The 24,950-nt window shown below is 38.5% G+C and overlaps 1 protein-coding gene across 3 annotated transcripts in view; it reads right to left on the reverse strand.

The window, feature by feature from the left end:
* KIDINS220 (kinase D interacting substrate 220) overlaps nucleotides 1-24,950 on the reverse strand; it is a 73,812-nt gene that overhangs the window by 36,938 nt on the left and 11,924 nt on the right. For all 3 annotated transcript variants that reach the window (XM_086482507.1, XM_086482506.1, XM_086482505.1), the window contains exons 8-21: nucleotides 23,842-23,940; nucleotides 21,202-21,300; nucleotides 20,395-20,493; nucleotides 19,278-19,455; nucleotides 18,603-18,767; nucleotides 17,055-17,234; nucleotides 16,252-16,417; nucleotides 15,156-15,307; nucleotides 9,201-9,490; nucleotides 7,460-7,600; nucleotides 6,579-6,822; nucleotides 6,322-6,410; nucleotides 5,175-5,319; nucleotides 1,476-1,638 (exon numbers count right to left, since the gene is read on the reverse strand). In XM_086482507.1, coding sequence (XP_086338633.1) covers nucleotides 1,476-1,638; nucleotides 5,175-5,319; nucleotides 6,322-6,410; nucleotides 6,579-6,822; nucleotides 7,460-7,600; nucleotides 9,201-9,490; nucleotides 15,156-15,307; nucleotides 16,252-16,417; nucleotides 17,055-17,234; nucleotides 18,603-18,767; nucleotides 19,278-19,455; nucleotides 20,395-20,493; nucleotides 21,202-21,300; nucleotides 23,842-23,940 — 2,210 coding nt within the window. The remainder of the gene's footprint in view (nucleotides 1-1,475; nucleotides 1,639-5,174; nucleotides 5,320-6,321; nucleotides 6,411-6,578; nucleotides 6,823-7,459; nucleotides 7,601-9,200; nucleotides 9,491-15,155; nucleotides 15,308-16,251; nucleotides 16,418-17,054; nucleotides 17,235-18,602; nucleotides 18,768-19,277; nucleotides 19,456-20,394; nucleotides 20,494-21,201; nucleotides 21,301-23,841; nucleotides 23,941-24,950) is intronic.

A 24,950-nucleotide genomic window follows, 5' to 3' on the forward strand; every position in this document is an offset into this window, starting at 1 on the left:
GGAGTTTTAAAAGAGGAACTGAAGTAAATACTCTAATTGAACTGATACAGAAACAGACATTCAAGTCGAGTGACTTCAAACAGTTGCAGATAAGAACAAAGACACAGAAAGGATTATTTTGGACAAAACAGAATTTTTAGGTAACGCCAGAGAAGAGTTCACAGACCTTTTCGTATTCAGCATACAGGAAAGCTAATCACCCAAATCGCCAGCCAGATGAGATCTCAGCTTTGTCACTACAGCAGCAGTTACTTAGCTCCTTACAGAGGTTCAACAGACGTGGCGGAGAGAGACACCAACTCTCCCTCTGAGCATGCAGCAATGTTACTATTATGAACCTCTTCTTAACGATTAAGTCGTCAAAGAAACTCAGCCTTGTAGCTTTAACATTTTCACATCAAATAATCCTGTCGGTATTTTTTGCCAGAGAATCCCGAATGTTGGTCCTTTCTTCCTTTTCCTTGTTTTTCTGGTATTGCAGGTAGAATACAAATAGCTTTACTTAAAAGATCGTCACCTTCCCTTTTCCAATCCGTGGTACAGGGTTCTTCATCGTTTCTTCACATTACAGATCCTGGGTTTACACACCATAAATTTATTTATACATTTACAACTGCCAGTTATGAACTGTCAGTCTGCTCAAGTGGCTGTATTACTTCTAAACACCACCTGGCAAAACAGCACAGCAGGAGTCACGTAGCTCCTCCACACCTGAAGTACTGAACCCTGACACACTCCAGCTTTGTTGCCCTTCTCTGGACATGCTCCAGAACCTCAATTTTCATTCTTGGATTCTGCTTGGGTTTTTCTTCTCCTATAGGCACAACTCCCAGTCACGTTCCTCCTCTGCCATTCCTCCCACTGTCACCAGGCCACTTGTCACAACCCACAAGTCCTTTCTTACAAGTAGCCAGGTTCTGAAGAGGCATGTTCACTGGCAACACAGGAACTACTTGCTCTCAGTTGCAATACCTAGACAGCTCTGTTTGACAGCAACTTGTATCAGCAATGGCGGAAGTCATACCCCACTTTCATACTCCTTACTGCAGCACAAGGCACTGCCATAGCCTCAAATACACTTGCTAAGCTCCAAACCTTCAGAGAACTTTACCAGTAAAGGCAGTTTTTGCAAAGCTTAGTTCAGATTTCTAACTAGAGAAAAAAAGCCCAACTTCTAGCTTGGCCAAGGTAGAAATGGAAATGATACCAAGAGACAGAAGCACAACTAGCTAGCTGTGAAAGAATTCCTGCATAATTCTCTTTGGTTTTAATACAAAGCACACATTCATATGTGGTGCACTAAATAGCAATGAAAGTAATTCAAAAGTTTCCGAAAGTTAACAGAAGAGAGTAAGATTGTGGGAATTTTAGATTACAACTTGGTAGCTGTTTGAAAGCCATGTTATCCTAATAATCATTAATAATGATCATTATTATTAATCACTGAAAGCGCGTACCATTACCAGAACACCTACCTCTCGTAGATGGTTTTTAAAGTCAGCTGATCTGGAACACCTTCAGTCTCTTCAAGATGCAGTATGAGCCACGATGTTCTATACGGCCACTGCTCTGTGAGATTGATCCAACTAGCCAGTCTATCCCAATTGAATGTGATCTGATTAGCCCTCAATAAACGACCTAATGTAACAAGGAAGAAGGGAAGAAATACAGCGGATTATTTTTTTTCCCCTTTTGAAAGATGTTCTTTCTTTTGCTCAAAGTAACAGCTATATAAGTCCTTTAACCTGATCTGTGAACTTGCTGTTATTATATTTTTAGTTCAGTAAGTTCAAAATCATCTCAAGTCACATCTAAAAATGTCATTTGACAATTGTTGCAAACACCGGTCAGAACATGAGACTCCAAAACTGTCAACTTCAGCTCCAGGTTAAACACTAATTACTATCAACTTGTTACAGGTCAATTTTAAGTTACTTTAACAAAACTCAATAGAGAATTTCACACAGCATTAACTTCTCAATCTAAACACAAAAATCATGCTAATACTGTGAAAGATCAGCTGTGCATTGGCATATGAAATACGGTCAAAACAAGTTAGGCGCACAACTGCCATCTTCAACAGTCAATAAAGTGAAAATCAAAACTATAAACAAAAGACTGTTGTAAGTTAATAAGGCAAGATACGAATTACAAATAAAGTAAATTTTAAAAAACAGAAAAATTTAATGCTACAGTTCATGTATTTCAAGTTTTAGCAAGTTTTCTAGAATTGCATTATTAATATTGGTGACAATGTATAACTTACAGCTTGAGGGCCCTGCTCATGAAACCGTTCATGAAATCATGATATATAACCACAGATTATAGTATACTAAAATTGTTCTTGCAGGGGTTCTTTTTGTTTGTTTCTACAACGAACAGTTTGTGATTTTTAAAAATATTTTCACATCCACACTATAATTTGCCAAAACCAGACATTTCATGCTAGAAATTGTAATGACAATGCTAAGAGACTGCACATCTATTTAAAAGATTAGCTCGAAATTTTAGGTCTGTTGTCACATATGAATGACCACTAGAAAAGGGAAAAAGCAGGGGAAAATGGGGAAAATGACATATTAACACTCTTCTATATAATTTTATTAATTACACTAGCATTAAGTTAATAGACATGGGTTATTTTAGCTAATGTAGAACAGCATTTCCATTTAATTCTTCATAACCTGAGTGAAGGTAAATTAGGACAATACAAACTATGCCAGCACTGGGAATGGAACTGCAGACAGCCAACCTGTGTTACCCAGGTTGGCTCGACAGAGCTGAACCTCAGCTCAAGAGACATACAGCTGTGTCCTTGTATCATTCTTCCTGCTAAGACGATCACCTCGGCACTGTACCAGACCTGAATCAGTTCCACCTACTTGTGGACCTGCTGGAAATAAGTACTCCCAGATGGAATGTTAATTTGGGCAGTGGATGCAGCACCGATACTGCTGTAGCAGGTTCCTGCGACAAATGGATCAGCAGGAATCAGTTCAGTGTTGGCCTGTATATTACTCTGTGCATCTGTTGGTAAAGCAAACACCCTAAGTGCACCTGAGATGGTTGCAGCAGGTTTCTTAGCTCCAGCTATGTGCTGTGGAACAGAGATGTCTCAACTGCAGCCAGTGTAGGCAACACGGCTACAACCACCCAACACAGAACTTAACGTGAAATCTGTTGAACTCATCCTCAATATGCCTGCGTATTTCTGTATCTGTTAGTCTTCTTCCTAAAATTCTCTCAAATGATCCAGCTCTCATCAGAAAATTAAGATTTTTTTTATTCAAGCATTAAATATTATCATTGAAAGACAGAGATGACAAAGGACATTCTAGAAATGACAAAGGTCATTTAACACAATATTTTATTGCTAGTATTATTGGTAGAATCATACTGTAGTCTTCCTAGCAATCAAATGTTATCTGGCTTACTGAAACCAGAAGTTAAGTTCATTAACAGAACTCAGAGCTTGTGATAACTTGATTAATGTTGAAATACCTAAAAAAAAAAAAGGAGAACTCTTCCTTCAAAACACAGTACAAGAAACAAAACAAAACCAGAAATAGCTGTATAGTAAATGCAACGTTTTCTTCAACCACCTATTTCAAATTTTAAAAGCACTATTTGTCCTTGCCTAAACTCAGCCGTAGGTAGAGGAACAACTGTCTACCGTCCCTTCAATCATTACACTACTCATTATTTTATGAGCCAACATCCTTGCTTACCAGTGGCAAGAAATTCTCCTGAATTAACGTTCCTGTTTGCATGCCATCTTGTCTAACGAACCTAACTTAATATACTAAATATGAATGCTAAATAGTACTAAAATAAGTATTAAAGACATTACATTTGACATATCTACGAATCCCTTACATTTTCCAGTTAGTCCTTGGAAATGTTAACGTTATTTGTTTCACAGAGTCACAGAATAGTTGAGGTTGGAAGGGACCTCTGGAGCCACCCAGAGCCAGCTGGGCAACCTGTGCCAGTGCTGGGTTACCCTGGTAATAAGAAAGTGTTTCACTAGCACCTGCTGAATAATGGCAGTTCTCTACAAGGGTCCACATCCTGATCATAAACATTCATTATACAAAGCCTGGAACAGAGAAAACATGAAATTTGATCCTTTTGAAAAAGCTGTTATTGGGTTTCATATCAACGCAAAAATGAGTTAATGATACTGAAATTAAGCTCAAGCTTTTGTCAGCAAATTTTTATCTGGTTCAAGATCAAGCCAATTCTGAGTAAAGGTCCAAGCTGCCCAGAAGCCTCATACTTTACAACAGCAAATGCTTATGTAAAAGCTTCACAACCTGGGGAAAAATAATATTCTCTTTTGTTATTCCAGCCCCTGGTGATTTGTGGTTCATCGCCTGCTTTCTATTAGCACTTGATTAATTTTATTTTTCAGGCATTTAATAGTTTCTGAATCCATGTAAGCTTCCTGCATGGAAGCTGCTGCATAGTTATGCACTTAACTATAGACAGTGTAAAAAGTAACTCTGTTACCCATTAGCTGGAAGACTATCCAGTGCCTTTTAGTGTCTGTAATAGAAAACATGGTAAACAATCGTTCCCCATTCACTCACTACAAGAAACACGATTTTATTAGACTTCCATAAGTCCTTTTCCAGTTGTTGCCAGTTTTTAAAACCTCAAATATAAAAACATTTTGATTGTGTTTTGTTGAAGGAAAACAGGTCATAAAATGCTTTCATCAGCCCTAGACAACTATTTAGAGAAAAAGGACTCCAAATATCCATAGTAAATAGTAAATACGTGAAGGACGCATATCTGGTTTTGCCTCGCAGTTTACCTTTTAAGATACCAGCACTACGAGCTTTGATAACATTAGACTATTACGAAATTGAAAAATGTGTATTATTACACCACTTCAAAACTAAAACCCATAAAACTTCCTAAAAATGTAGATTAGAATCATTTGCCTCCCAACTGAAGTCAATGAAACAACAATCAAATTTTTTTTAATTCTACAAGTAATAGTCTATAATCTTTGCTTGCACTCTAAGCGAGCTTGCTTCAGAAGGTTTTTCAAAATTAACACGTGGACTGACTTGTTAAATTTAGTTTTACACAAGAAAAAGCCTGAGTGCAACTACAAGCAACCAAAACACAATACTGTTTACTGTGCACAAACATGCCACACTTACCTGTCACTGAAACAATATTTAGCAATCTTCTCATGGTCTGAGGACTGATATCACTGAACCAATCCTCCGTAACCAACAGCTTGGTCAAATCAAAAGACATTTGGCGGGTAATGGTACGTTGCATCTGGCGTCTTCGGTAAGTATCCTGATAATGATACAAAAAAGCAAGGAATACTGATTAGTATCAAAAACTTTACGTATTTTAAATACTCCAGTTTTATTTGATTGTGAAGTTAGAACCTTTGTGAATATGTGTCTGTGAGGCTGAAATGAAATACCATAAAAACATTTACCAGAATTTAATTCCGATTTAGCTGTGTAACAGTGGAATGCGATTTCCATATAAGCCAAAAATTGGTCAGAGTTAACATTTACTTCCGTGTTAGTTCTAGGAGGGCAAAATAGTGACACGGTGAGGTATTTTGTAAAGAGATAAAATTTTGTAAAAATTTCAGCATTGCCATCATCATTTCCTACTGTCTCTACAAAAAGTTAATGCCATCCATTTACTAACTACATTTTAAAATCAAAGTGAACATCAGGTTCTTCTGCTACAAAACTCCCCCAGTCTCCACCTACGGCAGGTATGTACCTCAGAATCCTCAGACCTTGTGTTGCTTTTCAATACTTCCCAGATATCTTTCGTTCAACCACTTCCTGATTTTACATAAAGATGGGAAAACAGAACAGAAAGCAGGAAAGAAACTGTGGCAGACATGTTGTAGTAAAAGTTTAGTATCATAATATTCTAAATTCCTTGATTTGCTCAATGACTGCCCCTTGTTGCAACATCCTGTGATCAAGTGATACCAGGCTTATACACAAAAATCCAAAATATACACACATACGCGTATCACAGCTACTACCAGTATGTTGTATCATCTCAGCATTCACAGACAGCTGAATTTAAGTATTTGTGGAAAAGAACACTTTGGTGAGCAAGCAAACTTCATCCTCCTTGATATAGCATCAGTTACTGATTTAAGAATGTACTTTTCCTACATGGATTGTTTATATTAATTTCATAAGGATGTTCTGATAAGTCTTCCAAGTCGACATCATTAAAAATGTGAAAGAAAAAAAGAAAATAATAGAAAATAAAAAAGGTATTACCAGAACTTTCATTTAGTCTAAAAATCTTTCTTACCCGCCTGTTGAGAGCAGTTTTGCTACCAAGCTTGGTCATGTCTCCAAGACTGTTCTGAGAAACTCTCCTGTCAACCTCTTCATGGAATCCTATGGAAAGGCAAACAAAAGGCAGGCATTTTTTCCATTCATATACATCTGACTGATCTATAAAATAACACTAATGATCTGCCAGTAATTTAAATAGTTCATTCCAAAAATCAGATTTTTGGAACACTGGCTTTCTAACTTTCATATCATCCTCCAGCATAACCTTACCTGCATTATCTGTATAAGGAATATCCCCATTGGTTGTCGAAGCCACCATCAGTTTTTTTGCATTACTAAGCCCTCGGCTATTGAGAAAAACAGGCAAATGGACTATGTTTCGCATGTAATCATGTCCATTTATGTTTGAATCACGTAGAACACTGTTGAGATTCTGGTTAATAGCCTTTATAATAATGTGTGGGTCACTTGCAAAGATAGCAATAAACGGGCCTTTTGAAAACAACACTCGCACCTGTAAAAAAGTAGACAGTACACTTTGTTAATAATAATGAACAGTAACTGGATCATCTGAATGTCAAATTCAACATTTTATATTCGTTCTGTTTGTGTTATAAGCTTGAGGGAACAAGAGATTTACAGAGAGGTCAGTTTCTTCAATATGAGACACCTAAGTCAGGAACTTATCCACAATTAGAAATAAGCACGCTTGACAAATTAGCAGGAGCAGTTACAACAAAGTTATCACCAAGAAGGTATCATGCAGTAATGTCCTAGCCCCCCCCCAATATTTAGCATTTAAGTACTTTTTTTTTTTAAAGTACTGCGAAAGTAAGAAAGGAAAACTCTCCAAACATTCCAAGTTTATTTCAACAGGCTATTAATTTTTAATAATTTCCACGTGATTACTTCAAAGCTTTTCACAAGTATTAACAGTCCTACTGGGATTTCATTTTCAACTTCTAAACTACATAGCTCTTAGTATTAGTCATGCCAATGTACACAAATATTAAAAGACTACAACAGGCACACTCTGTATACATGCCTTCTTTCTACAGAAAATACACAATAACTGTATGTATCTGAGCTCATCTAGGGAAGAGATCATCCAGACGACCCAGAGATCATCTTTATAAAATGATCCAACTCACAGTATCAAGCATCTGTAAAACTTTGTCCTGTTCACAAGCATCCAATCCATCAATAATTACAACGAGCCTTGTCTGGTTCTGAGTGAAGCTGTCAATGGTTTTTGCCATTTTGGCCATCAATTCCACTTCACATTTCAAAACCTATAAAAATGAAAAGCAAAAAAAGAAAAAACATCTCTATAGTACCTAAAACTCACAAAACTGCATATAGTTCCTTTTGCAGATTGCTACTTGTCCTAAAAATACTGCAATAAATTATAAAAACAAACACTTGCAAACATCCAAAGTCCTAAAACATCACTTCCAAATTTTAATTTCCTATTTGCACAAAAATGTACAGTAGAACCACATGTTCCATTTTAATGTAACAAACTATCCTTACTTAAATTCCATTACAATGTTATTTAAAAAGAAAGTAATATTTATGCACCGTAAATCAGTATTTCAAGAGTAAAAGAGTATTTGTAGCTTCAGCTAATCCTCAAAAATTGCTTTGCATAGAATGTACACTAAAATTTTTTATCTGTCTTCCAGCCAAGTAAATCATGCTGTTACTCCAATGCTCAGTCATTCCTAGTCAGGATATGCAATCTGAAATTCTTTTGGTTTTCAACATTAAGTTACATGTTTAACAACTATGCCTAATGCAGAAACAAAGGCGGAATTCACCTGCTCTAATTTCAGCAACTAACAGGTAGGCATTAAAATCCGATCTATTCACCACTAGATTGATCTTGAATGTGCACTGAGATGACATAAGTCACATGAACAACTCTCCAGAAATACCCATTTCCCTCCTCTGATTGTAAATGGTGAACCTAACTGCTAAATGCCTCAAGTTATGCCAGATAAAACACTACTTAAAAAACAACCGTCAAGAAACACAGTAGCAAGACACAGATAAGGTCTTCCATACTACAAAAATAACAGCACAACATACCGTTATACAAAGTATTTGCTGTAATCTACAGAGGTAACCACCATGATGCTACAAGTTTATTTTAAAATAGGAGCATATAGAATATTTGATGACAGCCTGATGAGAACATTTTTTATCAGTTTAGATACAACCCAGCAAAACAAGAGAATTTTCTAGCATTTTTCAGGAAATATGTGAACTGTTTTGAAATATTCCTTCAGTGCTATCATGCCATTCTTAGTAAAGAGGGCTTGCAGCCAGCCAAAGTTAGGCTTGGTTTTTCACCTTCAGAATATTTTAAAAGTTATTCCTTCTAATTTTGTGATGTAAAGTAAGCTTTTACTAAATACCGATCATTTAGAACAATTGTTTTCCTAGTACCTTCCTCCCAGCAAAAACAAAATTAGTAATTAATCCACATTTAACATTCCTGTGTGAGCAGACAGATCACAGAATCAAAGAATGGTTTGGGTTGGAAGGGACCTCAAAGATCACCTAGTTCCAACCCCCCTGCCGTCGGCAGGGACACCTCCCACCAGACCAGGTTGCTCCAAGCCCCATCCAGCCTGGCCTTGAACACTGCCAGGGAGGGGGCAGCCACAGCTTCTCTGGGCAACCTGTGCCACTGCCTCACCAAGATCTCGTACAGGAAGCATAATTTGCAGTGGAACAGAAGTGTTCCCTTCAGCAAAAACTCACCAAGGCTCATTCTAACGTGTCGGGACTTGGCCTGATTAAATAAACGGTGTCCCATCTTAAGAAGCCTACAGATTTGGGGGTTTCTTTCAATTCTTTTAATGGCCAATTCATGCAAATGCTTACCTTCATGAACCCCTCACTTTTCAACTTGTGAAGCTTGGAGGCAGCATTGTGAAGACGTTTTCTTTGAGAATTCAAAACCGAATCCATCACTTGCCACCACATGCGACAATTCAAGATAAAGGCCAAGCCAACAACACAGGCAACTGATATAAGAATAACATTCACTGTTGTGTTGGCTGGTTCTACATTAAAAATCACCAGCAGGGCAATCGCAGAAAAAACACAAGACATTATGAATAGGAAAATCACAAAGGATGGGAGACAGCAAGTTTTCTTCCATTTCTTTTTACCTAGGAAACAAGTATTTGCTGTTAAAATGACTGTAAAATATAATTACAGGCGAGTACAAAATCTATTAACCTGCATACTTCTCAAAAAACACTAACTTGCACAAAAAGTTACTAAAGTGTTACCATCCACGTAAACATGTGGAAAAAAAGTCCAGATTTCCAAAATCCTTGGAAATTATGAAGCAGAGATACTCCTTTAATCTTCAGTTTATTTCCATTGTTTCAAGAAATCCACACTGGATGAAAACAATCCTTATTAAATAGATTTCGTATCAGTGGTATCACCCCTTTTGTGCACATCTCTCAGTAAAGTGTATTTATGCAAGCAAATCCTAGGAGAACAGTATGGTAACTATGCAGTTTTAAACAGAAACATGATACTTACATCACCTAACAGTAACAGCACCATTGGAGGACTAAATCAAAATTACAAGCTACAGCCTGAAATTATCCTTTCTTGCATGCCAAAACATACACAAACAAGGGAGGACTGCAGTATGTAAGGTTTGGACAGGCCCCAAGGGCCTCAGAAGAGAATATAGACCTCCTGACTTCAAATGGATTGATAAGGAAGCCACAAAGCAATACTGCAGTTAGAAGTTAGCACAGCTAAAGCAGTGATCAAAGAAACAGCTTTTTTCCAAAGCTGCAGTCTCTGCCTTCAGGATCTGTACACATCTAGAAGATGGAGGTAAGAGAGGAGGTCTGGAGAGAGGAAGACTTTCCCTTGGTCGAGGAGGATTGGGTTAGAGATCATTTAAGCAAACCAGACACCCACAAATCCATGGCCCCCAATGAGATGTGGCCACAAGTGCTCAGGGAGCTGGCAGAGGTTACTGCTAAGCTGCTCTCCACCACCTTTGAAAAATCGTGGAGGACAAGGGAGGTGCCTGAGGACAGGAGGAAAGCCATTGTCACTCCAGTCTTCAAAAAGGGCAAGAAGGAGGACCCAGGGAAATACAGGCCAGTCAGCCTCACCTCCATCCCTGGAAAGGTGATGGAGCAGTTCATTCTGGATGTCATCTCTAAGCATGTGGAGGAAAAGGTGGTTATCAAGAGCGGTCAACATGGATTCATCAAGGGGAAATCATGCTTGACCAATCTGATGGCCTTCTGTGAAGGCATGACTGGCTGGGTAGATGAGGGTAGAGCAGTGGATGTTGTCTACCTTGACTTCAGCAAGGCCTTTGACACTGTCTCCCATCACATCCTCGTAGGTAAGCTTAGGAAGTGTGGGTTGGATGAGTGGACAGTGAGGTGGGTTGAGAACTGGCTGAAGGACAGAGCTCAGAGGGTTGTGATCAGTGGCGCAGAGCCCAGCTGGAGACCTGTGGCTGGTGGTGTTCCCCAAGGGTCAGTACTGGGTCCTGCCTTGTTCAACATATTAATCAATGACCTGGATGAAGGGATGGAGTGCACACTCAGCAAGTTTGTGGATGACACAAAACTGGGAGGAGTGGTTGACACGCCAGAAGGCTGTGCTGCCATTTGGTGAGACCTGGACAGACTGGAGAGCTGGGTGGTGAGTAACCTAACGAGGTTCAACAAGGGCAAGTGCAGGAATAATCCCATGCACCAGTACAGGTTGGGGGTCGACCTGCTGGAGAGCAGCTCTGTGGAGAAGGACCTGGGAGTCCTGGTGGGCAGAAAGTTACCCATGAGCCAGCAATGTGCCGTTGTGGCCAAGAAGGCCAATGGTATCCTGGGGTGCATTAAGAAAAGTGTGGCCAGCAGGTCGAGGGAGGTTCTCCTCCCCCTCTACTCTGTCCTGGTGAGGCCACATCTCGAGTACTGTCTCCAGTTCTGGGCTCCCCAGTTCAAGAGAGACGGGGAACTACTAGAGAGAGTCCAGCAGAGGGCCACGAAGATGATGAGGGCACTGGAGCATCTCTCCTACAAGGAAAGGCTGAGAGACCTGGGGCTCTTTAGCCTGGAGAAGAGAAGACTGAGAGGGGACCTTATCAACTCTTGTAAATATCTAAAGGGCGGGTGTCAAGAGGACGGGGCCAGGCTCTTCTCAGTGGTGCCCAGTGACAAGACAAGTGGCAATGGGCATAAACTGGAGCACAGGGAGTTCCATTTGAACAGAAGGAAGAACTTTACTGTGAGCACTGAGAGCACTGGAACAGGCTGCCCAGAGAGATTGTGAAGTCTCCTTCTCTGGAGATATTCAAACCCCACCCGGACACGATCCTGTGCAACCCGCTGTAGGCGAAGCTGCTTTAGCAGGGTTGGACTAGATGATCTCCAGAGGTCCCTTCCAACCCCTACCAGTCTGTGATTCACATCTTCTGCACACATTTGTTGATAACACAGAACAGAACATAACAATAATCTGATGCAAAATGATGACAGCTAAAAATCAGTATTTGAACTAGAATGGAAAAATCAAATTTTAAATATGCTATATGGAAAGAATATCCACGGTTTATACATGGCCTATGTATGCTATTTTAGACTGGGGTATCAGCTGGAAAGGTCTTCCACATTACCAACATATGTGACAGATAAGATCGTGATGCAGGACAAAGCAACAGAAATGCATAATGACAGGAGTGAGGGGCAAGAAAAGAGTAACAGCTCAGTTACAATTACATGCAGTTACAGACATTTTGAAGTAGGGATGTAAACTTCCTCTAGCTAGAAAGAAATAGAACTGGATTAGAGGGGGACTTAGGAATCATCAACAATGAAATGGCAACTGAATAGGCTTGTCTCTGAGTTTACAAATTAAAGATACAGGAGACTAAAAAGAAACCTATATGGAATTTCTATGAACATCTAGAGACAAAAACCCTACAATTCTAGACCTACAAACACCTGAAGACAAGATGTGTAAGATCATGAAACAGATAAAATTTTTAAAAATAGTCAATTAGATAACTAGGAAGAACACAGGAAGGCAACAGAGCCAAGGAATACAAAAGAAATGTACTATTAGAAATGAAAGGGAAAAGCTAACTACTGCAAACAATCACAAGAAGTCAGCACTGCACTGCCACTCTCAAGCAAATTTCTGAGAGAAATTATAGCATCATGAAAGCTGTTTCTTCTTCAGAGAAGAACTGCAGAATGTCTACTATGGAAATAAGGGTGAAAAACTCCACGTATCACTTTCATAAAGAATATTCAGTGAATATCACAGAATCGTAGAGTGTTTTGGGTTGGAAGGGACCTTAAAGATCACCTAGTTCCAACCCACCCTGCCATGGGCAGGGACACCTTCCACCAGACCAGGTTGCTCCAAGCCCCATCCAACCTGGCCTTGAACACGGCCAGGGAGGGGGCAGCCACAGCTTCTCTGGGCAACCTGTGCCAGTGCCTCACCACCCTCACAGTGAAGAGCTTCTTCCTAAGATCTCATCTAAATCTACCCTCTTTGAATTTGAAACCGTTACCTCTCGTCCTACCACCACACTCCCTGATAGAATCCCTCCCCATCTTTCCTGTAGGCCCCCTTTAAGCACTGGAAGGCAGATATAAGGTCTCCCCGGAGACTTCTCTTCTCCAGGCTGAACAACCTCAACTCTCTCAGCCTGTCCTCATAAGGGAGGTGCTCCAGCCCTCTGATCATCTTTGTGGCCCTCCTCTGGGCCCGCTTGAGCAGCTCCCTGTCCTTCTTGTGTTGGGGGCCCCAGAGCTGAATGCAGGGTCTCATCTCCCTCTACCTGCTGGCCACATTTCTCTTGACGCAGCCCAGGATGTGACTGGCTTTCTAGGCTGCGAGTGCACATTGCTGGCTCATAGTCAGTCTTTCATCCACCAACACCCCCAAATCCTTCTCTGCAGGGCTGCTCCACTCATTGCCCAGCCTGTATCTGTGCTTGGGATTGCCCTGACCCATGTGCAGGACCTTGCACTTGGCCTTGTTGAACTTCATGAGGTTTGCATGGGCCCACCTCTCCAGTCTGTCAAGGTCCCTTCCCTCCAGTGTGTCAACCTCACCACAGAGCTTGGTGTTGTTGGCAAACTTGCTGAGGGTGCACTCAATCACGCTGCCCATGTCACCAACAAAGATGGTCAGCACTGGTCCCAAATCTGTCCCCTGAGGAACGCCACTCACCACTGGTCTCCACTCGGACATCGAGCTGTTGACCATGACTGAGTGCGACCATCCAGCCGATTCCTTAACCACCAAGTCGTCCATCCATCAAATCCATGTCTCACCAATTTAGAGACAAGGATGTCATGTGGGACAGTGTCAAATGCTTTTTGCACAAGTCCAGAGAGATGATGTCAGTTGCTCTTCCGTTATCCAATAACACTGTAACCCCATCATAGAAGGCTACGAAATTTGTCAGGCGCGATTTGCCCTTAATGAAGCCATTGTTGGCTGTCAACAGTCACCTCCTTATTTTCCGTGTGCCTTAGCATATTTTCCATGGGGATCCACTCCATGATCTTGCCGGGCATAGAGGTGAGACCGACTGGACTAATTTCCCAGGTGTTCCTTTCTTCCCTTTTTAAATATGGAGGTTATGTTTCCCCTTTTCCAGCAGGAACTTCACCAGACTGCTATGATTTCTCAAATATGATGGATAGTGGCTTAGCAACTTCATCCACCAGTTCCCTCAGGACCTTCAGACCCATCTCATCAGGTCCCATAGACTTGTGCACCTTCAGGTTCCCTAGATGGTCTCGAACCTGACCTTCTCCTACAGTGGGTGGTTCTTCACTCTGCCAGTCCCTCCCTGCCTTTGCCTCCTGCAACCTGGGTGGTGTGACTGGAGCACTTAACAGTGAAGACTGAGGCAACAAAGTGTTTGAGTACCTCAGCCTTCTCCATATTCTGGGTAATCAGGTCTCACGTTTCCTTCTGGAGAGGGTCCACACTACCCCTAGTCTTCCTTTTATCCCTAGTCTTCCTTTCATCACCAAATTTGAGAAAGAGTAATGATGAGTAAGTTGTGTTCAGCACAAAGAAAGATTTTTCCCACCCTCTGCAAGCCAAGAGAATCTAAACGTTTCACTTTGTGAGAGGAAATAGCATCTAACAGATTCCTCAATTTGTGGTCAAGGTAAAAACGAAACTGAACTCGAAGTAGAAGTAAGTCCTCTATGAACTGAAAGTTATGCTCAGGACTCCCTTTCTTCACAACATCATACTCTATTCTGCATATATTTTTCAGAAATCTACAGATGGGCCAGAAGAAAAAAGTTTGTTCCATTTGGATCAAGTAGGAATATTTCATCCCACAATTTATGGCTTTGGACCAACATGTTCTATATATTTATTATTTCCAAGAATAAGTAGTGGTCACTCATAAAAGCTCTGAATTAAAAATCTAATAAACCAAACAGAAATGTCTCTCAGCAATACACAAAAGTATACTTTTCCCTTTATCTCACTCAGACACAATGACTTAATTGCTATGGAAAAATACCATGCTGCATCTCAAACAATGTAATATAAATATACATTCCCACTGACTCTTCTGAAAACTATACATCACAAAAGATATTCCTTTATGATATCAATAAAATCAAGATGAGCAGAGAAAACGGGGTGGATTTCTCTCCAAAACATTACAGAGTTTCCTCTTCTGTATGAATTTCTGCATGGCTACAACAGTTTCTAAAAAAAGCTCATAATGTGAAAAACAGAACCCCTGATAATGGTGCATCGAAATGGAATAATCGGAACTGTCATTCAGGTAATAAAAACCTTGTGTATCTTCTGTCTTGAAAACTCGAAATAGCCTTGTTGCTAAGAAACCAAATTCCCTTTCACATGCATCAGAGAGGGTAGCAATCATCTCAGCCAATGAAGTTTCTCCACCTACACTGGACAGTCTATTGTAGTCTGTAAACAAAAATCTGAAAGAGAAAAAACATGTATTTTGTATACTTTAGAAAGCTCAAAATATTTTCTGGCAACCAAAACAAAAATCTTCCTGCATCACTGCAGCTAAAGGTTTTTTCAAGTGGCACAAAACGTTAAATACTTAAATTTTTAAACTCTATATGGTATTTATTTCTTTCTTCTCCTGTTATCAACCTCTTCTTTGGCCCACTTCCCATTCCCAAACTTGATTTCTTAAAAAGATAAAAATGATCACATTGCGAACGGCATCTCAGATATCAGTAAAAAAATAAAAATTATCTTAATGATGCCAAAACACAGTATCGACAGTATTTTAAAAACTGCATTCTGAGCTATTTTCAAATATTTATGGAGGATTAAAAAAAAAATACAAAAGAAGAAAATCACATAAAAGCACCATGAGATTAAAATACAAGTCTCTAAATAACAGAACTAAACAAAAGTACAAAACACACGGTATACATTTTCTTGCTTTCATGGAAACTACAGTCTTTGAGCAGTTTAATGCTCTACAAGGAAAGGAAAAGGGAGAAGGGGGAAAAGGGGAAAGGAAGTGAAAAGGGAAAGGGAAAAAAAAAAAAACACATTAACAGAAGTAATCAGTGAAACAAACACCGAACTTCATACACAGTAAGCCACACCAGAGAACTAAATTCTTATTTTGTCTGTTACAAATTTTTATTAGTAGGCTTTTTAGTATTAGGGCTTTTGACTATCAGTAACTTTCACTGACGTTGGCACAGCTTTTCTTGAAAACACTACTATCGTCTTCATACTGAAAAACTTAACTACGTGATCTTTTAGGGCTACTGCTTTGCAAACAGGAATCTCAACTGCTTTTCACAGGAATATAAACACGCACATTAACACACAGTTTGAAAAGTATCAGAGTGAACCCGAATTATTCATTCAAGAGTAAATAAATTACATAACTAACCTGACTGGTAAAGCTTTAGTGGTTTGCTCTGGTAATTCTGGTGGGTTCACAAACATGAGTTTGAGAAGCAACTCTAAATATCCAATATGTCTTGCCAACCTTGCACTTAACACCCAGGCCCAGTTCCAGCTCTCACCTTCTCTTCGGCCACCAAAGTAAATTACAGCTAAAATATTAAAAATTAAAAGAGATGTTATGGCTATATTTTAATCAACATTCACAACTGAAAGGACCATGAAGTTTGAACAGATAAGGCATGGAGTCGCACAAAAGGAGTCGAATTAATTTGTAACAGTTTTGGCTAAAAATGAGAATGTTAAGAGTAACATAATGAAGTTAATATACAAAATTCTTCTTTGTTTTCAAGAATGTCCTCTCACAAATTACATGCAAAACACAAGGAAAGTGTCCAAAGGGGTCCTATTTTCTACAAAAACACTTTGTATTTTTTCTGAATCACAAAGCATGTCTCCTGTCCTGGCTTGAGCTAGAACAGAACTAATTCTGTTCTATGATTTTACTTTGCAGCTAAGTGTCTTCTAAATAACTGCACTTTCTGAAATCAACATTATCTTTACTTTTTATTGTCATTGCTTCATTAAAGCTGTTTGAGTTTTCTTTCCAAACCTGTAAGTCTCTCTCCCTTATTCTCTCCTCCGTCTGGGAAGGGAGTGAGGTTAAATAGAGAGCATCTGCAATTCATTAGTAGCCAGCCTATCCCTAACCCGTGACATCTACAAAACAATACTGAATTCCAAAAATAGATAAAAACCTTCACAAACCTCACATAAAGTAAGACTTACTAAAGAAAATGTAGAGGACTGCTAATAAGCTGAGTGACACTGCTATTCCAAGCTTTGCATCCACTGTGAAAGCAAGCAATAAACCCAAACCTCCGCACAGCAAAAGTGTGAGGAATACAATAAGCCAGGAGAACTGAAACAGAGGTTCAATCTGTTGTCCTGCGAAAGTCTTCATTTCATCTAAACCAAAAAGACAAAGCCCAGTCAACACATTAAATCATTTTAGAACAGAAAGCAAAAAAAACCTATAACGATCATCTTTGAAAAGAAACACTTCTTCACTAGACTATGTAACTTCTCCCTACTGTTGATCCAAATAAAGACAATGCTTGAATTCTTCTTCAAACGTTAGTGCAAAACCCTAAGTTTTCATCCGTGCAATGAATGAAACCATTTAAATACATAATACTCACACTGTTCGCTGTGGATTTTCTACTTTTAAAGGCATATTAAAAGCCATGCCATTTCCTATCCTCCGACAAAACTTTAAAATATATTTTATGACACCAAGAAAAATAAATCCACCGTATCTGTCAAAAAAACCCAATCCCCCAAAACCTCAATCATTGAAGTCTGGACCATGTTCCTCAAATAGTCAGATATGACAGTAGTTTGTAAAGGCTTCAGTATTTAATTCTGTTTGTTGATTTGGATTTACTAAAACGGAAATCCCTGAAGCAATTTATTTAGGATCTATAGAATAAGAAACATTAAATACAGTATAAAAAGATGAATGAGGAACAGGAAAAAAATACTGGAAAAGCGTTTTAAAAATGTAAGAGCTCATCAACAATAAACGTGCTTTTTGTTTATGACATGAAGCATGAGGTGAACAAAATAAATGCAGAGACCCCATTCTGACTAATATAGAAGCTTTTAAAAACACAGAAATCACAGAAAGTAAGAAACATCAAGACTGGTAAAAGTATTTGGAATTATACTGAAACATCTCAGAAAAACACCCTTTGTTAGAAAAAGCTAAACTTGTAAATGAGATGCCTATTGCCACTGTGAAAAATACTGACTCTCTTCATATATTGCATTTGCCTTCCTCTGTCATTTCAGAAAGTTCAAAAAGCTCAAAGTAAATAAAGGGAAAGAGGAAGAAAACTAGACACAGAGAAAATACACTACAGAGAATAAATATTAATAGCCTGGAATTTGTTCTTAAATTTAAAAAAAAAAAGACAACACATAGGTGGCACAATAAATAAATACTGCAGCAAAAGGTCTGAACCTGATTTGACACACAAACGGCCCCGGCAAGGCATATTTCAGCAGCCATACTTCCAGCAGTACATGAAGAGTAGATTCACTACTGTCCTGGAAACCCACAGGACAACAGACAGCAACACTTCTAAGACTGTCTTGACATGGCATAAATGAACAAAGCAACTTATGGATGAACTGACCACGCTAAAATTTAAGTCCTTTCATTACAGAAACAGAGACTGGGTACAACATTACTCGGACCAACGGCTGTTACAAAAACTAGTAACTCCCACATGATGCTTGTCATAGATTTGAAAAGGCTAAATCAACTCTTACCTTCCAGTTTCTTGAGCAGGAAAGATTTTCCACTTCCCCACTGTGCATATAAGCCTACACAGATAGGTGGCTGCATGGTTGGTTCACTCAGAATATCAGCCAAAGCACTGCTGTACAGATCGTAACCCAGCATGTCACCATCAGATTCAGTGGGAGACAAGTGCCCTGTGATAAGAATACTATGTTACAGAACTTTGCTTTAAGAAATCTTCTCAATATGACATGTTTCATACATAAATTCATGACTGGTTCACCTATATTTGTATATATACTCCTCCCATATAATAGCTGTTATTATCGGTACATTCTTGTTCAAAGGAATTTTAAATCATCCACATAAATGTTATCTAATTATCAAAACCAATATAGCTTACCACAACAGACAAAAAAAATTCCCAAATCACAGTAAGTCAAAGAAAACAGTTCTTACACGAGCAAGATCCAAGTAATACCAAAATGATCTGCACGTGTTGCACGGTCAAAAATAAAAGGTACATTTGACTTAGGCTTTTAGAATGATGAAACTTTTTGCCAACTGTTTTTTGTAAATCTCTGCCACTAGCTGCAACATTAAAAAAACCTAAATGGTTACCACTTTTCATTACAGAATTGAATAAACTGAATTCTCAACACACAAGTGATAAAAAAAATATAAAATTAAATACTTATACTTACTGGCTCCAAATATCTGTGTTAAAATACTCTTCTGGTGGCTACAGTCAATATTGTAAGGTGTCTCTCCTGTTTTGTTGGGTCTATAAAGCAATCTACCATCTTTTGGATTTCTTAAGAGTAATTCAGCAAGTTTACGGCTTCTTCCACGAATGGCAATATGAAGCGGCGTATCTCCTTTCTGCAATTCAGAGAAAAACTTGTAATATCTAACATGAATTCCCAAGACTATGAACACAGCATATATTCTACGTTGTTTCAAATGTATTTACTTGAAATACATCTTAAGGTATTTTCAACAGCGTTAACCCTGACAGCGTTTTTTCCTGACGAAAAAGCATTACAAAAGTTTCAGAAGAGACATGTCAAAAGGCAGTTCTTATAATGCTAAATCTAAGGCACTACCTTCTTTCTTTAATGATTATAACTAGTATCTTAAGGTTCATGAAAACTGTAGTCTCTGTTTAGAAACAAGTGTCTACTAGCAAATTCAGAGACTTGTTTGGAACAAGAGGTACCGCTTGTCAGAATTGTTTCGATGTCTGCTCAGACTTCTCCAAAAAGCTTTCTGATAAAAGTTTCCTTTATAAGATCAAATCAACATTATTACTTACTTGCTCTAAATATAATACTAAGAGGCTAAAAAAGTATCAAATAAATGTTCCTGTATTTAAAAAGTTCACAGTCAAAGTAAGTAATGCATAAGAGGACAGCAACAAACAAACCATTGTATTTGTCCTTGTCATTGCTTAGTTTAACGTCTATTAACCAAAAACAAACCTCAGTGACAAACAACAACCAGTCTCTATCCTCTTTTTCAAGCATATTAAGAATTAGTATTCTTATCTGTGAAATTTTTATTCTTGACCTGGACTTTTTTCTTTTCATATTACTAAAAGCACCCTAATACGAACAAAAAATCAATATATTAATGGTGGGAATTAATGTATATTTAAGTATTATGGTCTATTTAATTATTAAGAGACTAATGAGAGACTAAGCATTTAAGTATTATGGTCTATTTAATTGTTCATTCTGTATTAGCCTAGACAGCTACAAAATTTTGCTGCAAAGCTAAAATGATTAAATATACTAAAGTAAACAAACAAATATTCTTTACCTTGTCTACAGCAGAGACCTTAGCTCCTTTATCCAGAAGAAGCTCTACTATTTCAATATTTCTCATCTTGGTTGCCTTTATAAGTGGTGTTTCTCCATCCTAAAAGGGAAAAGTAGGCTTAATCAAAAGATCTTCTTTGTATACTCAAAACCAAGCAAAAATTAGTGATAGTGTAACAAACAAAATCCCAAACTTTTAAAAGAATTTTTTACTGTGCAAGTAACAACACTTCAGCACATATCTTATTGAAAAAGTAGCACAGACCCTGTATTCTAGATTGATTAGTCTCAGAGAACAAAAGACACTTCTGTTAATAACAGTGTCAAACAGAGAAACACAAGATTCAGACATAATACAAGATATTTGAAGAGAGACTCATGGAAGACATAATTCACTGCTGTACATACTAATTCCTCTATTTTTTTTATTCCTGCACATGCAATAAATGGTGGTCTGAACTGCCATGATTAGTAATATCAGCAACCAATCTTCCCAGTTTCCAACAGCACCTGCTCTCTACTCCTTATTGCTGGTCATGTCAATGATGCTGAGGTAAAGTATCTACACCCTCCCTACTACCGAGTTTTAGTAGTAGGTGATGTTTATCAATAAAGTGGACATTACCATTGCTGAAAATAAATACTGTATTTCAGAAGAAATTTCTTTTTTTTTTTTTTTTTTTTTTACAGCATGCAAGGTACCAACACTTCACAAAACCTGAATTTGGTATTATCTTAATGCCACAAAGGAGTTGAGAAAAGAACAGATGCTAAACAAAGCAATTAAACTAAAAATTCTAATTGTTACCTTTGTACATGTTTCAGTATCAGGGTTGCATTGCAAGATATCCCTCACCATTGTAGCATTTCCTTTCTCAACTGCCCAATATAAAGCAGTTTTATTATCCTGAAAAAAAAAAAGAGAGTATTAAATGGTAACAGTACTTTCATGCAGTTGGATTAATTTCAAAAACTGTACGTGAAGTACAACCACTGTATGGAAATCAGCACATAATACAGCAAATTTTAGCAAAGCTTGGGGCAAAGGGAAACGCCATCAAATCTACTGCCACATCAGCAGAACTTTGTGGGAAAATGGAAATCTGGCTAGAGAACACAAATTTATTTTAAAAACCTATGCAAAATATATTAAGAGCTTTAACAATCCAAGCAGATTGAAACAGTTTCCAAAACTATATATGAGCATTCAGCTGTAACTCAAATATACAAGTTTTCCAATGAAATAAAACAACTTTTTCCAGTGTTGCCTTTTTTACTCCCACTTCCCAAGTCATGTTTCTCTGCAGCTTTTTCTAAAAAAAAAAAATAAAAAAATAAATTTAAAAAAAATAAAAATTCTCTTCTATTAGAATACGGAAGTGCTAACTACTTCCAGGCCTTCAAAACTTTTTTTCCATTTTGTTCTCAGTTTTACAGTATAGCTTAACAGAACTGTTGAACTGGCTGGCTGGCCTAAAAACATACCACGCAAGCTGGAAAGCTGTAAAAGCAGATGGACACAAAAGTCAGCAAAAGTACCAGAATGCAGATCAGACGTACATTGTGTCCCACTGAACCAGAGGCAATGGTTGCAAATCTGATTGGGCCATCTTCATTTTTTTTGTCCCAGTGACACATGCTATCCCAGGAAGTGTCCGTGTCTGCAGTCTTTCTGTAGCTTAGTGACGGCACCACGACTCCTACTGTTTGATGCACACTTGTGTAGAGACATTTAAGAAAAGCCTCTGAACACACACCTGCTTCTAAGCAGGAATTGCAGCCTCCTCCCTTGCTTGCTTCTTTCATTTGCAGCTCTTCCTCTCCCACTTGTGGGCTTCACAGCAAACTGAGTTTAAAGCCTTTCTCAACAGTCTAACAAGCATGGTCACTAAGATTTCTTTCCTCTCTGGTCACCTGGGTTTCATGTCCTCTGGCCTTCATGGCTTCCAACAAGACACCAGCCTGAGGAATCTGACTCCTCGCTAGCAACATCAGTTGCACAGCCAGGCACTGGTCTGCCAGATGCCTCCAGCTAGGCCCTTCCCCCTTAGAAGAAGGGTTGAGGAGAACACCACCTGAGCCCCACCACTGCCCCAATACTCGCTCCCAGAGCCCTACAGTCACGTTTTATCTGCTCAAGGTCTGCCCTGACTAGTGTCCTTATGAATTAATAAGCAGCAAGGAACACAACTGCTGGAAGGCTGGACAAGAGACAGTAATCTTTCTGGAACATCACAGATTTGGGCATGCAGCAAATCTCCCCAGAACAGGTCTGGCTGGCAGACAGGCACTGCAGTGCTGAACAGCAGGGGAGGTGCTAAACACTAGTGCTCATCACCGATTTTGATACTGCTGGTCCTAACCTGAAGATCTGAAGCACACAGCCAGAATCTTCCTCTGATGGTACTCACTTCTGCTGTGTCCACAAGGCCAGAAACGTATTCTCTAGATTAACCACTGCAAATGGCTATACGGACACCCTCACACTGCCAGAAGTCACAAGCTTCCCCATTCGAGGAGGCTGGATCCTCTTGCTGTTTTCCATATTGCCTGGGTCATATCAAGATGTTGAAAAGCTCCAGATTTTCAGAGCCAGGTCAGCAAGAAACTGAGACACACAATTCCAGGTTTGCAGTGGCAGGTTAGAGGAAGAGATCCAAACACTACTTTTTCTCCAAACTAAAAGCTTCTTGGCTTTTCAAAGAGGCTCTGCATCAATAGCAGGCACTGAATCTTCGCAGCACACAATGACTAGTTTATTTTGTGTTCAAACTTGGCAGAACATACGTGCCTGCGAGAAGAGTGATTTGAATAGCTTCAAGCAAAAGAAACTAAGTTAAACGTAACAAGAAAAACAAGCACTGTGCTGAGTAAGAGAGCTTTCGGTAGACGAACAAAACCAGTCTCTTAATCAAAGGACAAGAAAAGAAAGAAGGGGCAGGTAGAAAACATGGAAATCACTGACAACACTGCTTAACATGACAAAGGAAGTTAGCGAAGGAGACAAGAACCAACCAACCATCGTGACAGAATTGCACTGACAACAGATGCAATTTAAGGTGTACTATAACTTAATATATTGATATTAAATTTAAAATGTTAAGTATTCAAATAATATTAAGGCATTTAAAAAGTATTTCATTATTTTAAATCTGTTCAGTAGTGCAGATGAAATAAGTTCAATTCACATCTTTTGCTTTTCAATCATTATACAAATTAACTGAAAAAAATGCCTCTTAAGTCATTAAAATTACATATGTCTTCTTATATCTTAAAAACTGCACGGCAACATGATGGATTTTTAATGTTTGATGGGAATCTGAGTTTCCTACACAGGAGACTGAGCAAGTGGTTAAAGCCCTGTTTTTAGAAGCATGGTATAATTGTTTGTTATTCAAATTCAAGTTCTATGTAAGAACTATTCTAACATCTACATTGTTGTACTTACCTGACCTCTGATATCTATATCAGCATATTTATGGAGCAGGGCCCTCACAATTTCAACGTGACCTCCTCTTACAGCTCCAATCAGCACTGTATCTCCACTCTAGAAAAATTGTGAAAGAATATCAAAGATAAATTAATATTATTTAGCAAAAAGAAATGCAATACACAATAAATTATAGCCTCAAAATATACATTACACCTATTTACATTAAGAAATCTGCACTCATTTTATATAAAGATATAAAAAATAGTTCCATCTGAAACAAAAGGGGCATATAGGAGAAAAAAGTCTGGACTCCATTTTTTGGGTTTTTTTTTTGCAAAGAGATGAAATATATGTTTACAGAAAAACAAACACCCCCAAAATAGGTCCAGCTTAAATCCTAAACAATAACAACATAAATTAAGTATGAAAAAATCCAGCTGTTCTCTGTTCATAGGAAGACCAATCACTCACAGTAATAACCTCTTTACAGTCAAGACAAGAATGTCAGCTGCCTCCTTTAGATGTTTCACAGCTGACAAAAGATCTTCAAGAATTTTAAAGAATTTTTTTATCCCTTTTTTTGGTGCAGATTTGACTGCCATCCTGTTTACATGCACTATGATGCTGTAAAGAAAAGAAGCAGAAGGCTGATTTTATGTCAAATTGATTAAAAGAAAAAACATTTTGCTGTGGTAAATGGAGTTGTATATACGTGAAACAAAGTTACAATTCTGCCTCAGGCTTCTGATTTTAACACACTTAAGGATACGCCAGAATTTCAGAAAATGAAATCCTAAAATTACCTAACACTTCTTTTATGATGAAACAGGAAAAAGAAATAGAAGTCTAGCTAAATCACAGGTGTGGAATTCAGCTAGAAAGCTCAGTAGTAGTAGATCCCCTATCAATCACAGTCACAACATACCTGGCTGCAAACCAAGAAATTTTCCTTATCAAAACTACTCCAGCATCTGAAACTAAGACTACTCATTGTTTGATGTATTTTTGGAACACAGTCAGCTGTACTGCAAGCTGTAATTTATCCTTCCTAAAGGCACAGAAATGCAGACAGTTGTAGAATTTTGTGACAGTATAGGTGGGAAAGCAGATTGCAATGCATTTTC

Source organism: Leptosomus discolor, chromosome 2, assembly GCF_034619465.1.
Source record: "Leptosomus discolor isolate bLepDis1 chromosome 2, bLepDis1.hap2, whole genome shotgun sequence".
Lineage (NCBI taxonomy): Eukaryota > Metazoa > Chordata > Aves > Leptosomiformes > Leptosomidae > Leptosomus > Leptosomus discolor.